The sequence below is a fragment of the Falco peregrinus genome, chromosome 4, assembly GCF_023634155.1.
Source record: "Falco peregrinus isolate bFalPer1 chromosome 4, bFalPer1.pri, whole genome shotgun sequence".
NCBI lineage: Eukaryota > Metazoa > Chordata > Aves > Falconiformes > Falconidae > Falco > Falco peregrinus.
The window spans coordinates 66,521,112-66,541,646 of NC_073724.1; the positions used below are offsets into that span (position 1 = coordinate 66,521,112).

General features: G+C 44.4%; 1 protein-coding gene across 2 annotated transcripts in view; it reads left to right on the forward strand.

Annotated features, from left to right (window-relative positions):
- Positions 1 to 5,476: 5,476 nt before the first annotated feature.
- Positions 5,477 to 20,535, forward strand: part of ABCC4 (ATP binding cassette subfamily C member 4) — a 160,066-nt gene continuing 145,007 nt past the window's right edge. Inside the window, exon 1 of one of the 2 annotated variants that reach the window (XR_008746841.1) lies at positions 5,477 to 5,746. Coding sequence is in view for 1 of the 2 variants with exons in the window: in XM_055801977.1 (XP_055657952.1) it covers positions 5,673 to 5,746 (74 nt within the window). In the remaining variant the exon portion in view is untranslated. The remainder of the gene's footprint in view (positions 5,747 to 20,535) is intronic. The other variant, XM_055801977.1, reaches the window with a different exon arrangement.

Genomic DNA, 20,535 nt, shown 5'->3' on the forward strand with positions numbered 1-20,535 from the left:
TGGGAACTAGTGTTAAGCTAGAAAAGCAAGAGACCAGGATAGGAATAAAGCAAATAAAGTGCAAGATTTTCTGCAGCATATTGTTTGATAGAGAATTTAAAGAAAGGCTTTGTTCTTCAGAAGCTGTATTATCAATATTAGAAATGTGGATTAAGAAGTGGAAGACTTGAAACTGTAATGAACAGAAGCAGGAAGTTTAATGTCTATTACCTGGTGAGGCTAGAATAGTGAAATAATCTCTTAGCTGCTTAGCAGTGGAGAAGAGAGTGCTATTGTAGCTCAGGACAGAAATACTGTAAATACACACGAATGGCTGTTTTAACTAATAGCACAGGGAGCTGCTGCTGAAGGCCTGCTGCAAGCTCATCCAAATCATCCTACAGAAATATCAGTTTTTAAGTATCTGTGCATGAAGCACAAAGATTAAGTTGTTAGGGGCAACTGAACAGGTGGGTAGGTGTGTCAATTTTGTCAATTTTAACTTTTAGTGCAACCTTTTCTGATACTTCTCTATTGCATCAAATATTTGATTTAATAGAAAGTAACTGGTGTGAATCTTATCTTAGCAGATAGTCAATAGAAACTATTCGCTATGGATAAACAATTTTTACCTAGTTTTGTGTAAAGCAAGTAAGTGGCCATCCAAACATCAAAAGAACTAAACTACGAAAGTTAACAGAAATATTGTGTGTCCATATATGTATGTGTGTGACATTTAGATAGAAAAATGTGAATGGAAATTTTAATTTCCATTCATATCATTAGGAAGAATAATATCGGCCAAAATAACCTTAATACAGTGGCCCAAGATGGAGAATACTGTGGCTTAAAACCCAGGCTGCTTCAGTAGTGAAGATGGTAAAGGTAAACAACAAAAATTCAGTTGTTTAAACATAGGTGCCTACTGCCACTTTTAAGGCACCAGAGACATCAGCATGGGACAGGTGGATATGACACAGTTAATGAAAGACCTGAAACCTTCTGGACTGGTAACTTGTGGCTGAGTGGAATACCCTACCATGTCTAGAATGAGAGTGGAATACCCTACCATGTCTAGAATGAAGGCGCCTTGAAATGGTTAGGCACCTGAATTGCACCATAATTTCAGGAGAATGAATAAGTAATTTAATATAGATAAGAAACTATGGCATGTAGAGAATTGATATGGGGAGGCAGAGAAAGATATGGGGAAAACAGAGATGGCTAGTGGGGTGATGAGAAGAAATAGCAGTTGTATCTGAGGAAGACTGTTGGTATTACATACCGATGACCAGATTGAAATAGCAAAATTACTTACAGCTTGGTTCGCAGCATTGACATTTCTGTTCTGCAGCTGAACAAGAACAGGCCAATATGTCCATATTGCAGAAGGATGAGAAACTGTTCTCCAGTGGATACGTCAGCAAGATGATGAGTCAGGCCACCGGATAGTGACAAGCTGGGCTCACAGCCAGCAGAAAAGCCTGCTTTCTTGCCTGTGGCATGGTGGGAAACAAGGCTGCCTGTTTGGTTTGTCAGGCAGGCATAAGGTCTGCCTTTCTGCCTGGCTTCAATCAAAAACATCAAACAATGTACTGTCGTAAAGCCCTCGCATTCTCTATCATAGCTTGTCTTCAAGAAACTACTCCCTCTGATGCCTTTCAAACAGCTTTGAATCTGATTTTGTGCCTAGAACTGCTTCAGAGCCACCACATAGAGCTCAGCAAATCTTTTATCCAGACTTTTCAGACATGCTCATGCATATGTCATCTTGGTTTTCTAGGTAACTGTCTTGAGGCCCTGGAGTATGATATAGAGAAACCGTTCAGCTCTGAAATCAATGGCTGCTTGCCTGAAGGGGAAAGGTTATAGTGCTACATCCTCTGAAAGACTAAGCTTTAGGATCCTATTGCATAATTGGGATCAGTGGCTGATTTTCACCTTAAGGGCCACGTGCTTTTATTCATCATCTGGAAATCAGCTGAAAGTTCCCAATTATCTTCTAAGGGTTTTGAGAAAAGCAGATGTTTGTGAACTCCTCATACCCTAGAAAATGCACATGAAGAATCTTGTCAGGCTGACTGTATTCAGAAGGGTAACGGAGTACAGCAAAGAAGGCTTAAGGCCACACATCATACAGATGCTTATTTAGTGACTATTGTCTTTCTTGTACACTGAATAAATAGGGAATCTTGTGTGTTTGCATGTTTTTGACATCCTCTGTGATCATCAAATTGATTTCCCTAGCACAACATATATGCATAATGGATTTAATTTAGATGCCACTGGCTTAATTTGGCCATTACCCTATTTGAGTAGTTGTCTTTGCTAGACTGCTATCCATATTACATTTACTAAGTGGCACTTTGATTAGTTTGTATATATATATTTCTCTTTCCATATTGTGAACATACTGTTGCCGTACAAAATATTAAATGGATGAATTGGTAGTTGCTTTCCTTTCCCCCTAAACCAGAAAGAAGGTTATTATTTTCTTTACTGTGCTGTTTTCCCTTCCCTTTCCTCTCCATGTGCAAGCTCAGATTTTCCTGAGCATCCCTATCGCTAATTGCTTCACAGTTCTTTATTACTGCATCAATTTCTAATGGCTACTTGCACACTTGACAGAGTTAGGGATTAATTTGGCTTTCAAGATATTATTTTTTTGGTTCAATTTTGTTTTCATTTTCAGTTTTCCCTTCTCCAATACTTTCTAGAGTGTTTTGGACTTAGAAGTAAACATCAGTATTTATTTTAAAATTAAGTAGTGTCAACATTTGTCACTGATAAGGCTGGCAAAGGAAAAATATGTTTCTTGAGGTTTGTTCTTTGTCCTTTTCCTACCATTACAACAATATCAGAAAAAGTTACTTTAATCCTTTTAACTGTATTTTTAAAGAAATTACTTGTTCGTGATCAGTATCCTACTTCCTTGCCCAAACTAAGAAATGATTGGATAATCCTTCATTGCACATCTATATCACAAAGGTAATGCTTCATGAAACGAAGCGAGTTTTAAGATTTACATCTTTCTTCCTCCCACTGCCTGACCCAAACTTTATACACATTTTGGGACTTGCACTGGGCTGTGATACCGTTTAATTCTCTTATGAGTACCTAGTTAGACAAATTTGCTTCACAGAAATCTAAACCTGCCAGATTTTGCTAAAGGGCAGAGCTTTTCTTCATAGGTTTTAGGATATGTTTTAAATTACTTATTCAGGCTCTGGAATACATAAACACTACTTTCATTAAAGCCTGTCCTTTCAAACTACTGCACCATTTCCGTAAGTTTATTTCCTAGTTTTAATCTGGAAGGATCTACAGACAGTTGTTGACAAATGTACTACTTATTGCTTGCAAAATTCTGTGGCACATCGTCTACGCTCAAGCAGTGCATGCTGTTGCCAGCCCCATCAGTGCTCACTGACAGCAAGCTTAAGCTTGATTTGTTTGATTTGGGATTATTATGACATTCTTGCAAGCACGAAGTGATGCTGTTTCTTCAGTAATACAGTATAGCCAATACCCTATTCTTCCTTTATCTCAACACGGTGTAAACTCTGATGCCTATAATGAAAGTCAGATGCCAGCCCTGTTAAACACTGGCAAGGCATTTTAGTGGGATTATATAGGGCTGGTTGCTGCTGGGGACATGAGATGAGTACACAGAACATAAGAATGGTGCCTATCTTGCAGCTGGCTCAGCTGGAGTGGGAAGGAGTCTTGATCAGGGCTGATTAGTTGTATGAAGTCTGGTTGGAAGTCAGTAACTAGTGGTGTATATCAGGGGTCAACACTGGGCCCTAAACTGTCTGACATCTTCATAAATTATCTCAATGATGGGGCAGAGGGTACTCTCAGCAAGTCTGCTGATGAGGAGAGGTTGTTGAGAAGAACTGCAAGGAGAGGCTGATACACCAGAGGGTCGTACTGCCACCCAGAGGGACCTCAACAGGGTGGAGAAATGATCTGACGGGAAACTCATGAAGTTCAAACCCGGGAAGCATCAAGTCTTGCACCTCAGGAGGATCAACTCCAGGCACCAGTACAGACGGGGCCACCCAGCTGGAAAGCAACTTGGCAGAAAAGGGCTTGGGGGTCCTGGTGGACACCAAGCTGAACATGAGCCAGCAGTGTACCCTTACGGCTAATGGTATACTGGGCTGCATTAGGAGTGTTACCAGCAGGTTGCGGGGTGTGATTTTTCCCCTCTACTCAGCACTGAGGTCACATGTGGAGTACTGTGTGTGTCCAGTTCTGGGCTCCTCAGTACAAGAGCGACATGGACATACCGGAGAGAATCCAGCGAAGGGCCATGAAAATGGTGAAGGGATGGAGTAGCTCTCCTATGAGGAAAGGCTGAGGAAGGTGGGACTGCTCAGCCTGGAAGAGGGTCAAGGGGATCTTATCAGAGCGTACAGTGGGTGCAAAAAGGACGAAGCCAGGCTCTTCTCAGTGAAACCCAGTGACAGGATCAGAGTCAGTGAGAACAACCTGAAACACAGGAGGTTCCCTCTGAACATCAGGAAACGCGTTTTCATGGTGAGGGTGATCGAGCACTGGCACAGGTTGCCCAGGGAGGTTGTGGAGACCTTGGAGATCTTTAAAAGCTGTCTGGACACGGTCCTGAACAACTGCCTCTAGACTGTCCTGCTTCAGCAGGGGGGTTGAATAACTTGACCTCCAGAGGTCCCTTCCAACCAACCTCAATCATGCTGTGATTCTGAGACTGCAGAGAAATAACAGCATGGCAGGGACCCATTCTGCCAGTTACTTTTTTGTGGAGGGTAATACTTCAGGTACATTCCCCGCATTCCTATTTTCTTTGGTCTCTTCCAGTTTCCTGTACTCGTTTTGGTCATACTCCCTGTGGCAGGCCACGGTGATGGTTCTGGAGAGGAGTATGATGGTCATGTGCTGAACTTTTGAGAATTGCTTCAAGGATTTCTGCGGTGCACCATCTCCCGGAATTAAATAGGTACTTTGTACCACCAAACTCTCCTAAACATTGCTGGACGACAAGGAGTCAATTTTTTATTTTTATTTTTTTGATCGAAGTACCTGCCACACCTGGGAAGCAGAGGTGGCAACAGGCCTTTCTGGGAGGGTTCGGTCCCGTTACGCTGGGCTCGGCCCTGACTCGCGACGTGTTTTTCTGTCCGAGAGGGTGCGTGGGCGCGCTGCTTGACGCTGCAGGCGCCGTGGAGATGCTTTTCATCAGCAACGGGCACACACCGACGAGGAACCAGGGACAGAAGCGCAGAGCCCCCGCGGCCCGGCGGTGGCCCACGCCGGCCGGAGGCCCGGCCCGCCCTGAGGTGACGAGCGGCCGCCCGTGGCGCTGCGAGCGGGGCGGCACCGCCTCCCTCCCGCGGGGCGTTTGGCAGCGCCGCGGGGCGGCCTCGGCCCCGCCGGGGGAGGAGCGGCAGCGCCGCGGGCGGCTGAGGGGGGGGGTCGCCCCCGCGCGGCCTCCGGGGCTGCCCGGCGCCTCAGCCGCCGCGGCGGGGCGGGCGCCGCGGGGGAGCGAGCCGGCAGGAGGCGTCCTGCGGCGGGAGGGAGGGACGAGGCGGGGGGGTGCCGGCTTTCCCGGAAACAGCGCCGGCCGGCGGCAAAGCGGCGGCGGCCGCGGTGGGAAGTCGCCTCTGGTCCTGCGCCCTCGCCGCCGGGGTTGGCGCGGTGCGGCGGGCGGCATGGAAGCGGTGCCCCGCGAGGAGAAGCCCAACCCGCTGCGGGATGCCAACCTCTGCTCCCGGCTCTTCTTCTGGTGAGCGCTCGGGCGAGGGCAGGGGGGAGGGCAGCCGGCGCGGCGAGGTGCGGCTCCGGAGCGCCCGCCGGCGGGGAAGGCGCTGCGCCGGGGCTTAGCGCCCCTCGCCTCGCCTCCCTTGGCCGCTCGGCCCAGCCGGCAGTGGGGGGATGCTGAGCCCTGGCTAAGGGCCGGCCGGGCTGCACTTCAGCGCGGCTCCCGTGGGGGTCCGGGCGCCACAGCGACGGCCGGGGGGGATGGGAGGCGGCGGCCGGCGCAGCCCGCGCTCCTCTGTCGGCTGCCGGCGGTGACTCTGCAGCCGCGGCTCGGACCCGACCTGCCGCCCGTCCCAGCGGGCCCGCCGGGGCAGCCCCGCCGGCCGGCAGCCCTCGCCCGCAGGTGACTGCGGGGAGCGTGGCGTGGCGGGGTCTCCTGAGGTGAAGCCGGCGGCCCGCGCCGGGCGCTAATCCCCGCCGCGGTCTGGGCACAAGCGCGGCCGGGGGCCTGGCCGCCTCGGCAGGGCAGCCCTCAGCACGGCGCCGCCGCCCCCTGCGAGCGCGGGTTGGATTTCCTCGGTAGCTGCGGGGAGGGGAGGGCGGGAGCGTCCTCCGCCTTGTGGCCCGGGACCGGGTGCAGGGCTGCTCCCTGGCATTGTTCTGCTTCCCCGCTTGCATAACGGATCGCGGCCAGGTGTTGCTCATCTCGGCGAGGCTTGCTAATCTCGCTGTCGGCGCGGGGCTTTCCCCTTCGTGAATGAGGCGGTTTCTGAACTGTACTCTGCGTGGGAGTTTCCCCGTGTAAGGAGGGGATGGCTGGGCTGCACAGCCTGCCTGCTCTCGTCAACGCGTCAGCTGCAGTCGGGCTGCCTTGGCTCTCGGGGCGCTTAGGATGTCACACAGCGAAGGCTGGGGGTGTTATGAAGGCTGGGGGTGTTACGGTGCCGCCACAGACTTTTATGGGACCAAACGACAACTAGTCCAAAGTTAGTACTTGCTTTTTTTATTAGTGGGGACCTTGGAGTGGCTAGATAGAGTCATTCAAAGCAGTGAGGACCTACAGCTACAGTTTAGTTGCTTTGAAATGTCAATAGGAGAAGATCTGCAAAGTGCAGTGGGAGAGCGTTGAGCTTGTCTATCTTTGCAGGTGCCCTTTGGAAGAGAGCAGTTCTGAGGGTAGCGCTGACTCCTGCTTCACCTACTGTAGCCTGAGCCAGGGCACACATGCTGTGTTATGTGGTGGAGGAGGGAGGGGGAAGGCAGGAAGAGAGGGCATGGCAGGTGAGGCTCTTTTTTTGTGTCTCTGGAACACAAGTAAAAATCTCTTTGATCCTATAAGCTACTCTGAGCAGGTGCAGAAATTCCTTTTGGAAGGTAGGGGGATTTTGAAAGCCCTGACAAATTTTAGCTAAAGAAATTTTCAGTCAAGGATTTTCCTCAGGGGTACTCAGTGCAAAAAGAAAGGAAGGAAAGGGAGGAAGAAGAAAAAATAAAAAAAAGGAGGTTGTATGCTTGTGCAGAACTCCCTGTGTTCAGCGTTTTAACTTGTAATTTCTTCTTTGACACCAGGGGTACCCGTGTTGGGAACAGCATTGCTAGGAAATCCATACAGAATTGGATGACCCACATAGCATTCCAGGGCTGCTTCTGGTCTGTTCCCTTTCCCTTGCCGGGATCTTGTGGTGTTACTGGTAGTTCTGCCAAAAACAACCTAGTTAGACATAAAAAAGGAAGTGTGCAGTGCTCCCAGCTAGTTTTCTGACTGCTCCCATTGTCCTTTCTTTAGGCCTTTTGTATCGATCTCCATGTATTGCAGTGAAATGTTAAACAGCAACCACAAAGCACTTTAAATTTCCCAAGTCTTAGACAAGCACTTGAAAGGTTTGTTTTACCCCAAACACATTTGTAGGTTCTCACTGTGCAAAGGGAAGAATAAGTAGGTGGCAGGCTGTGCTTGTGGGATGACAGAACTGCTGAAAAGTCCAGAGATTGATTGGGACTTCGTGCTTTATAGTCAGATGGTAGTGCACAACTGTAGGGCTTGTACTTTGAAAAAGGGTTTAGTGGGGTATGAAAAGCTTTAGAGGTTGCCCAATGTACTTTTTCTCAGGCTTCTGTAACAGCATAATTCACAGCACTGGAATTACCCTTTTAAAGTCTCTTCTGTTACCTGTGCTGCATGTCATAATGAAACATACCAGTATATACTTGTTATTTACTAGTCAGAAAACATTAGTATTTTCTAAGTGAAAATTGCAGCTGAAATGATGACTGCAGTGGCTTGAGTAAGCAGGGGCTGTCACTTTTCTGCAGGTTAATACTCTTTTCCATAAAACCAAGGCAGTATTAAAACAGCTTTCATTAGCTATAAAGCTAACTTTTAAGGGTAGTTTTAAGAATTGTTCTACCTCTCTAAAAAGTGTATAGCATCTGTCAGACAGCTGTGTGAGTACTGCTTTGGCATCGCTTCATTTTAACTGCTGTCTCACACAGGATGTTCTGAGATGTTCTCAGCTGGAGAACTCAAAAAAGAGTGCATGAGGAGGTCTGTCCTGGGAGTAGTGGTAACCGCTACCACGCGGTTACTGAAGTGTGCCTGCTTGCTCTCCATATCCGAGGTGTTGACTGCTTCTTTATATGCTGGTGAGGTCAGAAAGTAGGGCATTGCAGGCAGCTAGGCAAGAGTCCTTTTTGTTTTCATTTTATATTTTGCTGCAAAAGTGCAATTTTGCTGTTGTAAGGAAGCACCCTCTCATTTGTTGCTAGTGGTGCAGAAGCAAAGCTAAAATTAATGCCAGCAGAAACAGGATCAGACTCACAGGAGAAAAGAAGTCATGTTTCATTGAATTGTAAAACTAAGGTAATGAGTGTGTAGGCTGAAGACACATTCTTCTATTGTTCAAAGCTTGTCTTCTTGCTTTTGGGATGTGACTTTGACAAGTATGAGCTTGATGAACATTAAACTCTTACTAGTACATTCATGGGAAAGAGGAGCATCTGGATTGTGTGTGAATATTGTTATTATAATGCATCCCTTGTGTAATGTTAGTCTGGATGTTAGAAGGATAAAAAAACTGTTTGTGACAGAAGTATGAAGATCAGGGCAGTTGCAAAATACTCTTGTTTTCCATATCTCTCACTGAATTATCTGTATTAACACAGGATTATCAAAGCCCAAATTGTTGTTCTGGATGTTCCAGATGTTACTGTAACTACTGATCTTTAGAATCACAACTTCCCATGCTCACCAAACTTGTTTAAGCTCTGGCTGGTAGGTCAGTTACAGAGTTAGCAGTGCTCAGGTATATTTCTGATTTGCTTCATCTATGTTTTGTTGGGATGGTTTTTGTTTTTTGGGGTTTTTTTTTTTTTGGTTGGTTTTTTTTATTTTAAGAGTGGCTCAACTTGCTGGTGAGAATGAGGGCTTTGAAGGGTGGATAGGATTTGGTTTTGGTTTTAGATCTCTCCAAGAAAGAGATAATTTATTCCAATGTTTTTCATGTTTGAACAGCTATTCTGTCATAGGAAGTGTTTTGAGTTTAAAAAGCCTTACACTCCATACTTTATGCAGTTGTGAAAAGTGCTGTTCTCATCTTTTTTTCCTGCTATGGAGGGTGGGTGGGTATTATTAAATTAATCACTATACACAGTAAGAGTGTTTATCTTTTCTGACTATTAACCCATCTTTAAGCTTGCATGTTCATTAAGTAGCAGGTATATTTTTATTTGCTTGTAGCATTTTCTCCCTTGATTTATCAAAGATGTTCTAGTTATATAGCAGATGAATTTTTACACAGTCTCTTGTTCAGGCATTGAATCTATTAAAGTGGAAAGTTACAAAACATGGGCTATGATTAAATATTTTAAAGACTGGGTAACTTTTGGCCCATGAATAATGTGAGGAGGGCAGGCTGGAACACCCTGGAAAAGGGTATTCCGTGTTTCTGTTCAGAGAAGTAAAAGAAATTGAAGTCCTGCTAAATTTCATACATGTATAAATTATTTTAAATTATAATAGTGATTACTTATCTGTAACAGACTCATTGTGACTATGACAAATTCTCAGCTCCTTTGGAGCACTGGATGCTGTCAGCATCCTAGGCTGGATGCCTTTTTATATCATCACTCGATGTGTGGCAACTGCCATTACAATAACAATGTTAAAACACAAACTGAAAACTTGCTCCAAGGCATCTGCACAGTTATGATTCCAAGGAACAAACTATTGGTTTGTCATTACCTGTTGGTGTCTGACAGCATTGTTGTTGGCTTACTAAGCATGTGCTTTAGGGAAAATGACAAAACCCCTGTCTTCTTCACAGCTGTAACTTGGAGTGTAGTGGGAGAAGAGTTAAAAAAAAAAATATTTACCTTTGGATTTATGTGTGAACTGACTGGGTGAGATTTTCAGTGATGACTGCCAAAATGTAGCTGTTTGGCCAAATGCAATCATGTCACATACCTCTTTTTGTAGCAGTGTAAATAACGACGTGCTTTACTTAACTTCTTCCTTCTCTCTCACTGCATAGCTTAGAATTGGAAGAACCACTGACTGATTTAGTTGGACTTCTGAGTAAGCCTAAGTGTCACCTGCATTTTAGTCCTGTAACTTGGCTGTCTTCAAAAGTGTATCTTGACTTGCACTGAAAGAGGTTAGGGAAAGAATTCATCACCTTTCTTGGAAGTTCCAGCTGGAGTCCATCAGTGCCACTGTTAAAACTGATCTGTGTTCCTTACAATGTCAGTGAATAGATTTGTCTGTGAGGCAGGTAACAAATGGAAATATCAAGCAGCATCAGGCTGTGTGGTTTGCCTGGGATCTTGCCTGATACCTTGTGAATTCCCACTGGCAATGCCTGAGATTAGTGATGATTTCTAGCAGATGCCACTGTATAGATTTTTGAGGTAGCTAATTTTTTTCTTTTATTGACATATTGGTGCTGGATGATTGCATACTGTAAGAAACTAAAGAAATATGTAAGCATCTTCAGTTTGGATGAACAGAAAACTCATTTTCAATGTCCAAAGAATGAAATCACACTTACTTTTTTTTTCCCCTCCTGATTGAAAGAAGACCACAAATCATACCTACAACTTTTTTAAAAGATCATGCCTTGTTTGTTCATTTATCAGATATTTAACATCCTGTAGTCAAATCTGAGTCATTCAGTCTTGTCATGGTTTAACCCCAGCTGGCAACTAAGCACCATGCAGCGGCTCACTCACCCCCTGAACCAGAGGGATGGGGAGGAGAATCGGGAAGGAATGTAAAACTCAGGGGTTGAGATAAGAACAGTTTAATAGGTAAAGCAAATACTGTGCATGCAAGCAAAGCAGAACAAGGAATTCATTCACTGCTTCCCATGGGCAGGCAGGTGTTCAGCCATCCCCAGGGAAGCCGGGTTCCGTCACACGTAACGGTTACTTCGGAAGACAAACACCATTACTGTGGGTTGTGCCCCCCTTTCCCCTTCTTCCCCCAGTTTATATGCTCAGCATGCTGTCCCATGGTATGGCATACCTCTTTGGCTGGTTCAGGTCACCTGTCCTGGCTGTGTCCCCTCCCAATGTCCCGTGCCCCTCCAGCCCTCTCGCTGGCAGGGCCTGAGAAACCGAACAGTCCTTCACTTAGCATAAACATTACCTGGCAACAGCTAAACCCATCAGTGTGCTATCAACACTGTTCTCACACCATATCCAAAACACAGCACTGCACCAGCTACTAAAAAGAAATTAACTCTATCCCAGCTGAAACCAGGACAGTATATACCCCTTATTCCATACCATTTACGTCATGACACACTTTCCACTACAGCCACCCTTCCCCTCCTTTGACATAATTCACAGATATCATTCCCCTAGTCTGTGGACCACCCCTGTAAAAATGACTACAAAATGTCCACAGATGTCGATTGAGTTCATTTAGTCCATGGCTTTGGGCTCCATCTGTTATGGTGGTCACTCAGAAGAGAAGGTGGTTTCTTGCATGGGGTCATTGGGCACCAAAACCAGCTCAGCTCGGGTCGCTGCTGCACTTGCACTGCATCTTGTAAGGCTTGTCCTCCCATGGTTCTGGTGGTTTCTGCTCTAGTAATTCCTACAACGTGAAACTCAAATCATGGGTTACAATTTAAGGGTATATCCATTACAATCTCCACCCGTGGTCCCTTTGGACCAGTCCATAGGGCTTATATTGCAATGAACTTCTCCCCTTGTCCCTGCTCCAGCTTGAACTTATCTACAGACTGCAGTCCCTTGTGGTTGTACCTGCTCCAAGAGGAGCCACAGCTATGATCCACAGTCTCTCCAGGGGTATCCCTGCTGCGGCACAGACTCATCCACAGCCACAGTCACTTCAACGTGCACCTGTTCCAACACAGCCTTATCCATGGGCCATGACCATAGACCTGCTCCAGTGTGGCCCTACCCACAGCCACAGTCCCTTCAGAAGTAATCAGCTCCAGCATGGCCTTACCCTGGCTGCAATCCCTCCAGGGTTGTACCTGCTCTGTCATGGGCTTATCCATGGCCACATGCTTTGATCATGACCTCGCGTACAGCCAGTGACACTTCAAGGTGTACCTGCTGTAGCATAGACTTAACCACAGCCACAGATACTTCAAGGTGTACAGTCTGCAGCATGGACTTGCCCTTGGGCCACAATTCCTTCAGAGGCATACCTGCTGCGGCACAGACATAACCATGGCCACAGACACTCTGAGATATACCTGCTTGTGCATGGACTTATTCATGGCTACAGGAACTCTGGGGTGTCCTGCTCCCACACGGACTCATCCACAGGTCACAGTCCCTTTGACTCGAGTTCACGCTGGAGTTCCAGCTTGTCAGCACAGCAGCGATGCCCTGGCCACCTGCCAGCCCCAGCGCATCGCCATTGCTGTTATCAAAATGTTTCTGGGCACAGAACAGTACGATGATAAGCAGTACAGCAAGCAGCGAAAGCAAAAAGCAGCCACTAATGAGCAGTAGACTGTAATATACAGTAAGGCAAGCAAGCCCCATAGCAAGCACAGAAACCTGCCCCTTAATAGCTAAACAGAAATAACAGCTATAAATTCAAACTAGTACGTTCCAATCAAATCTGTTGTTATCTCGAACCTTTTGTGCCCCATGTTAGGTGCCAAAAAGGACTGTCATGGTTTAACCCCAGCTGGCAACAAAGCACCACGCAGCTGCTGATTCACCCCCGAACCAGAGGGATGGGGAGGAGAATCGGAAAGGAATGTAAAACTCATGGGTTGAGATAAGAGCAGTTTAATAGGTAAAGCAAATGCTGTGCATGCAAGCAAAGCAGAACAAGGAATTCATTCACTGCTTCCCATGGGCAGGCAGGTGTTCAGCCATCCCCAGGGAAGCCGGGTTCCGTCACACGTAACGGTTACTTCGGAAGACAAACATCATTACTGTGAGTTGTGCTCCCCTTTCTCCTTCTTCCCCCAGTTTATATGCTCAGCATGCCGTCCCATGGTATGGCATACCTCTTTGGCTGGTTCAGGTCACCTGTCCTGGCTGTGTCCCCTCCCAATGTCCCGTGCCCCTCCAGCCCCTCTCGCTGGCAGGGCCTGAGAAACTGAATAGTCCTTGACTTAGTATAAACATCACCCAGCAACAACTAAACCCATCAGTGTGCTATCAACGTTGTTCTCACACCAAATCCAAAACACAGCACTGCACCAGCTACTAAGATGAAAATTAACTCTATCCCAGCTGAAACCAGAAAAAGTCTCTTGAATACTGCATTCATTTTTAAGTTTTGCTTGTTTAATTGCAAGATAGCTGTATTATGTGGAAGAAAATAATATTTGATAATCATGGTTTATGACCTAGTGAAGTTAAAATATGTGGTTAAAGAGTGCTAAATAGATTATATTGGCTAGGGCAAGTGTGTGTTAACTATCAGAATGTTAGCATTTGCTATTTACAGTAAATATCTGTGCTCAGGTATGCAATTAGATTAACTGAGTATAATGAAACACTGAGGCTGTTTGCCTTTGGAATTCCCTATGTAACGTATGTTGTAGCATTGATGAGAGAAAATGTCCCTCATAATTCCTGCAAAACTTCAAAATTAGGATTATTCTGTACTGCTGGTTTTTCTTTTTTCCAAAAATCAATTCCCCACCCCACCCCCCTTCTAGAAAATTCTATAAGGCCTCAAGTAGAGTGGAGGAGAGAGATAATACAATTAGATTTTGGGAGTGGAAGGTTAACAAGACCAACCGTTTTTTCTTTTTTCTTTTTTTTTTTTTGTATCCCTGGCCCCCAACCACTTGGATACCAGTGTGAACTCCAGAGATGATTTTAATTCTTCCCATTTCCATTACTGTCAGAAAGGAAGTTAATGCAGAAATTGCTACCATTAGGTTTCAGCATTTGTATTTTCTTTTGGAAATTGAAATCATAGACCATTGTGATCAACTAGACTTTCTGCATAACTTTTTTCAGGTTTCAGGGTTTGAGCCTTTTTTTTTGTTGTTGTTGGTTGGTTGCTTTTTTCTATTAAACATATATGTTAGCTATAACACAGTTTTTAGATGCATTTTTCGAATGCCCACTCCAACTAAGTTTTTTCAGTAGTAACTAACTTGAGATTAGAAGCTCGTTTGGATGATCTGTTCTCTTCTGCAAAGTTAAAAAATGCTTTTCCCTTCGCTTTATGTAATTACTTAGGCCCTACTTCAATAAATAGCTTGTACTGAAATTTATTGTTACAAGGCATAATCTTCAGACCTGTGCATCAGATCTTTGGTATTTTGGATATTCTTCTTGGCATGTGGATGCTGGGTTTGAAATCAGTATTTTAATGATAGTCTTTGGAGTGCCATGGGTACAGGTGATGCCACTCCTCTGTTCCCTGCTTCCAGGCCTTGCAGAAAGTATGCTTTCCCCTTGCCCCACCTGGCCCCTTCCCCCCACTTTCCCTTGTCCTGTTTGTATTACTTGCCATCTGCAACATCAGGAAGAATGTTAGAGTAAGCAGGTATTTCATACCTGGCTGATGCAGGATAGATGAACAGCATGAAAGTAGCCTGCAATAAATCCAATCAAATACCAGTTGAGTTACCGTCAGCATCAGAAAGTGGATATTCAGCAATTTAGCTGCTTACACTGTGCTGTGAAAAAGCAACAGCTTGGAAGATGAGATGAAGCTAAGTATCAAAGGTTAATACAGTTTGGCATTGGAACTGGAAGCCTGAAGGGCGTTTCTGAGTTAATACAGCTTTGAAGTAATTTCATTGTATTCCTATTTTTTCCTACTGTTTAAGCCGCAGTAAGCTGGGGAGGGAAGTTGCAACCAAAACACCAGTTGAAAAGTATCTGAAGAAGTACCAGAACTTACTCTGTTTACTTTATAAATTGTAGATGACTGCCTTAGTAAGGGTAAGTGGGAAAAGGCAGCTTACTGAAGAGGATGGGCAAGCATCTGAAATAGAGATAGGATTTTGTTTTAAAAAATCATCACACGATGATACAAACTGTTGTGAAATATACGAGTTATTGCAAAATAACACTGGAGACTGTCAGTGTGTGTCCTTCTGTCTGTACATCCTATCCCAGCAGTGCTCCTCCAAACTGAGAGCAGTGGGAAATGAACAGTACAATGAAGTAGGTAGACACCTGAGGTAAGCCGTGGAGGATAACCAATGTGGATTTATAATCAAAAGGTCCTGTGAGGAAACCCCTTTATGTCACAAAAACCCCAGCTCCAAAGTAGGTGAATAAAGAGAAAGAAATACATGCTGCTTTGCAGCTTAGTAGTTGAAGTAGTGCTTCCAAGCTGCTCAGGGAGATGAAATCCTACTGTTATGGAAGAATTTGAGTAAACAAAGACTCTCCTGTGCAACTGTTGAAAAATAACTGGACATTGAGTGTAAACAGATGATGCTTGTACTGTAATGGACAAATAGGCTAAAGAGGAATGGGGAAAATGCTGTTTATAAATCACCTCCTTAAATGAAGTAGTTGATGAGCATATACAGGATGTGGCTTTGACTGGGTACTTTAAAATTACCAAGAAGTTAAACTTTTGCCTATAATGACAAAAGGAAAAAAAATTCTATTTAGGAGAGTAGTCCATGTAGTCTGTTTTTTCTGAGATGGCTAGTGATAAAACAAGGGCTTTTGTGAAGCTGGTGTGAGCAAAATTTTGCACTAGCACAGAGGAGGATACTGTATGTAATGTGTTAATGAATGACTGTGGTGCAACTTGTTGTGGGACTAAGGGCAATTGAAGCCCGGGGTGCACCCAGGGCCCTAACAAAAACATCCATTATTTTGGGATGTTTTTAATTTATGTCAGCTTTGTAACATAATTGCATATGCTTCTTGGCTGATGTTTTATGACGAACTCTCAGTTTATGGAGAACTTGCAGTACATGCATGGGTTTCTAGAAAGCTCTGCAAGCCTGCTCTGCAGTGTGAGAATGGTACTTTTTTGAGCATTTGCAGGCAGGACATAATGTAAATCCAGGGTACAGTAGGTCCCATCCCTGGGTTAATAAACCAGTTGAGCTGGACATGGCTTATTAGTTTAATGTACCTATCTGTAATGTTTTTCTTCCTTGACTGAAAGGAAATTCTTTTGGGATGCTAGCAAACCTAATTTAAAAGCTTTCTCATTTAGGAAATTTTATTTCATGTATGAAACAGAGTAGCATGGCTATTCTGATTGCATAATGACCCTGCCTTTCAGATGGCAGGGCCTGACTGTCTTCCACAGTCAGAAGGGGATGACTTGAGACCTCCCCTTGAAGTCTTGCTTCTCTTACAATGGTAAGAAAAAACTGTCTGTCTGAGCTTTTTCTGCAGACCTTAGAGGCTTTCCAAAATCCTGGTGGAGTTGCTCTAATTACAGCTGGTAAAAATTGCACTTTCCTGAACAACCAAGTGAATTGTGGCTGGTTGACTATGTTGTAATGTTACAGGGTGTGTAATGTCAGGGCCCAGGAGTAGGGAAATGCAGGAAGTGAGTGTTTATATTGTGGCCTTTGTGTATCTGCTGTTTCAGAAATGAATCACTTTCTGTTTTTATCAGTGCCCAAGGTACTGCTGTAGAGGTGGAAAGCTTTTTGGGGTCAGAGCAGTGAGTTACAGTTTTGCAGTTGGCTATCTCTTGGGTTTGTACCAGGTTACGGAGTGATTTTTTGATTTATTTTTAATCTGTATTCCTAGTGACATCAGTATTCTGGCAGTAACAGGGACTAATTCTGGGCTTCTTTCCAGACTGATGTCTTTGATCAGCTAATCGCCTTGATAGAACAGAGGCATTCCCAGCCGAACAGAAGGTACTCAGGATTCTTCCAGATATTCACAGTTTTATGTGTAGTTCATGCTGGCAAAAATTTGGGCTAAGCTCTTTGGAAGGCATCATGTGAACCCTGTGTTTTGAAAGAATGACTAAAATGAGGTGATGTGCAAGAACCAAATAATTTTTCAAAATTCTTAGCAAACAGGAAGATACCTGGGGAAAGAGAAGACAGTGATTAAGTGGTCCTATTTTTATTTAAGTTGAACAGCTTCTTCAGAAGAAAATACAGAAATGTGGGACTGAGGTGCAAGTCTTTCCTCCTTGCCACATCGCTTCTCTCTTTCTTCAGGCAATAGACTGGTAGTCCATTTTATGTCCATCCGTGGGATAAGAGGAGTGGTTTGCATCACTATATGTATTTCCTCCCTTTCTCTAGGTCATCTTTAGTTTTGTTTATCATTTTAGCTTTTTTATTAAAGAATAATGCAGCTTGCACAGTTTCTGTGTTCATAACAAGTTCTACTTTTCTGTGGGCTTTTTTTTTATCCCCCCTTGAAGATACCAGTGTTAGCTGATCTCTGTTTGGACAAAAGACATACCACTCTAACAAATAGTCTTCCTGTATGGCTAAGTTGAGGTTTCAGGGATGTTTTTTATGTAGCCATTGCTTTATTTGCCAGCTTCCTTTAACAGTACTCTTACAGCAGTCTTTAATTTAACTGAGCCTTCAGGTAAGAGAAGGGCTTGGTTCTTTTACTTGTTGGGAGTGTGTGACTCGAGGAACGGTGGGCTGTGTGAGATAGATTGGATCCAGTTCTGCTGTAAGTGCAGAGAATTCCACAGGGTGTAATCTGCATGTGGCGTCCTGGTGGAATTTGTTACTTTAATGACGGAATATGTGTTCAGGATGCATCAGGGATATGGTGAAACTTGACATGTTCTTGCCCTACTGAGAATTTGCAGTGGATAAATAAAGACCTCATTCTTGGGCTGAAAGCTCTTTAAGCACTAAGTGTAATTTGAAAAGAAAATTGTTTAACCTTTTTCTAAAGTTATTCAAGTACAGTCCATAGTAACACAACATACTGTTAAAAGCTTTTACACTCCTAAGACCTCCATAGCAGTAGCTATTGAAGATGAGTGTTTTGGGGGGAAAGTAGTAAGAAAGCTCAACAGTGGGTGATTTTTTAGGTTTTTGCTTCTTTTTCTGCATTTTTTTTCCTAACCCTACAAAAACTTGTGGGCTTCTGCTGAGTCTTTGCCATGTTGTCCATTATAATGAGTCACAAATTGAGTTCCCACAGTTTTCTGCATACTCTAGATTGGTTTTCCTTGCATTCTTTAATGTTAACATAGAGGTTGTAGTGCAATACATTACTGTTTTCAAAATTACGGTTTTAACTATGGAAAAATGTGAGAAAACCTGAATTTGCACTAGGTCTCACTGGAAGTAATAGTCCAAAACCCCTGAGATTTTTGGCAGTTTTTACCTTGCACTTTTGTCTCCATCTGCTACTTAATTTGGAAATACAGTCTCATAGCATGTACAGTACTTGATTGGTATGGAAATGGGGGGACAGAAGGGATTTGCTACAAATCTAAGAACTCAGTGGGGTAGGTGTATCATCAGGAAATTTTTTGAGAGGTTGGCTGTAGCAATCTTACAGACTGGAGATGGTTATCATCTGGGTCCTTTGCAAGTGGACTATGATGCAGCTCTGGTCTGCACTTTCTGCTGCTGTTGGCTGTAGTACTGAATCAAACTGACATCAGGATACAGCAGTCACCCTCAACAGAAGCATTTTTCTTCCTGTGGCCTGGTTGTGGTTTTTCACCATATGTTGAAAAGCATAAGTAAAGGAATGGTGGAATGGTGTTCTACAGAGTAACGTTAAAAGCGTTGGTTTATTTTTTTTGAGTGTGTATTTAGGTATATTTTTAAAGTACCTTGTATTTTCCTCTGTGCATTCTGCTACACGCCAATAGTGGACAGCACTGTTCAGCACTGGTGAGGCCACACCTGGAGTCCTGAGTCCAGTTGTGGGCTCCCCAGTACAACAGAGACGTGGACATACAGGAGAGTATCCAGTGAAGGGCCACAAGGATGATGAAGGGACTGGAGCACCTCTCCTACGAGGAGAGGCTGAGGGAGCTGGGACTGTTTAGCCTGGAGAAGAGAAGGCTCAGGGGGATCTCATCAATGTACATAAACACCTGAAGGAAGGGTTGTAAAGTGGGTCTCGGTGGTGCCCAGGGTTAGGTCAAGAGACAACGGGCATGACCTGAAACACAGGAGGTTCCCACTGAACATCAGGAAACACTTTTCCATTGTGAGAGTGACCAAGCACTGGCACAGATTGCCCAGAAAGGTTCTGGAGTCTCCATCCTTGGAGCTGTCTGGACATGTTCCTGGGCAACTAGCTCTAGATGGTCCTGCTCGAGCAGGGAGGTTGGACTGGATGACCTCCAGAGTTCCTTTCTAACCAACCTCAGCCATTCTGTGATTCTGTAATAAATATCCTATTTATGCTCTTTGTTAAATGTCAGAATGATTTTTGTTTTCGCCACCCTGGCAGCAGTAGGGAGCTAGTGGAATCTTGTAACTGTTTCCATAGATGTGAGAAGGATCGATCTCTGTTTTTTCCTGAAAAGGGCTGCCTCATCCTCATTCTAGTGCTAAAGGAATTGGAGAAGATAACTTCTCTATCCTTTTCTGTCAGAAAGGAGACTTGTTTATGGAGCACACTGTATGATAATACTGATGTTGCAAGAGGAGGAATGCTTGGTTTTGGCCACATGTGTGAACTGAAGTCTGCGAATCTTTCCTGTAACTGTCTGTCCTGCAGCAAATGGAGTCTTTCTTGTCCAGCAGGCAGAAGTTACTTGAATGGCCTTGAGATTATTTGCCTCACGTCTGCTTTTTACCTGTGGTCGACAGCAAAAACTGAGGCCAAAGAAGAAATGTTTCAATGGAACAGATCATGGTGTCAAATCAGGAAGAAGCTCCTCTGCACAATTGATCTTTCAGACATTTTGTCAGGAGCTGTAGGGAAGTTGTGGCAGTGATTTGGGCCCTGTTTGATCAAGCAACAGACTTGTCTGACAAGTACTTTCTGTTCCTAATTGTACCTTTAACATGCATTGTGGACTTAACAGCTCACATATACACATCTTCTGTACTCACTCCAAGAGTTTAAAAGGGCTGTTAGGCATCAAAGATGCTACTTTAAGGATAGAGGCTTAATTTTTGCATGAGTCACACATGCTAAAGAGTGAAGGAAAAACAGTATTAATCCCATTTGTTACATGCAGTTGTGCCATGGAGCCTGTGAAAATGTTTTTTGCAACAGTTCTATCTTTGAAGAAACTCTCTGAGCCTCTTCTTCTAGGGTTCAGTCTGCCCCTCCACCCTCTTTAAAACAAACAACAAACTCCTTATAAGACAGTGTGTACAAAATTTAATTGTAACGTGCCCGAGCAAGAAATGCAAAGCTAGTTGATGAGTATTCGTAATCACTGTTGTGGTTATGAATAAATAAATGCCC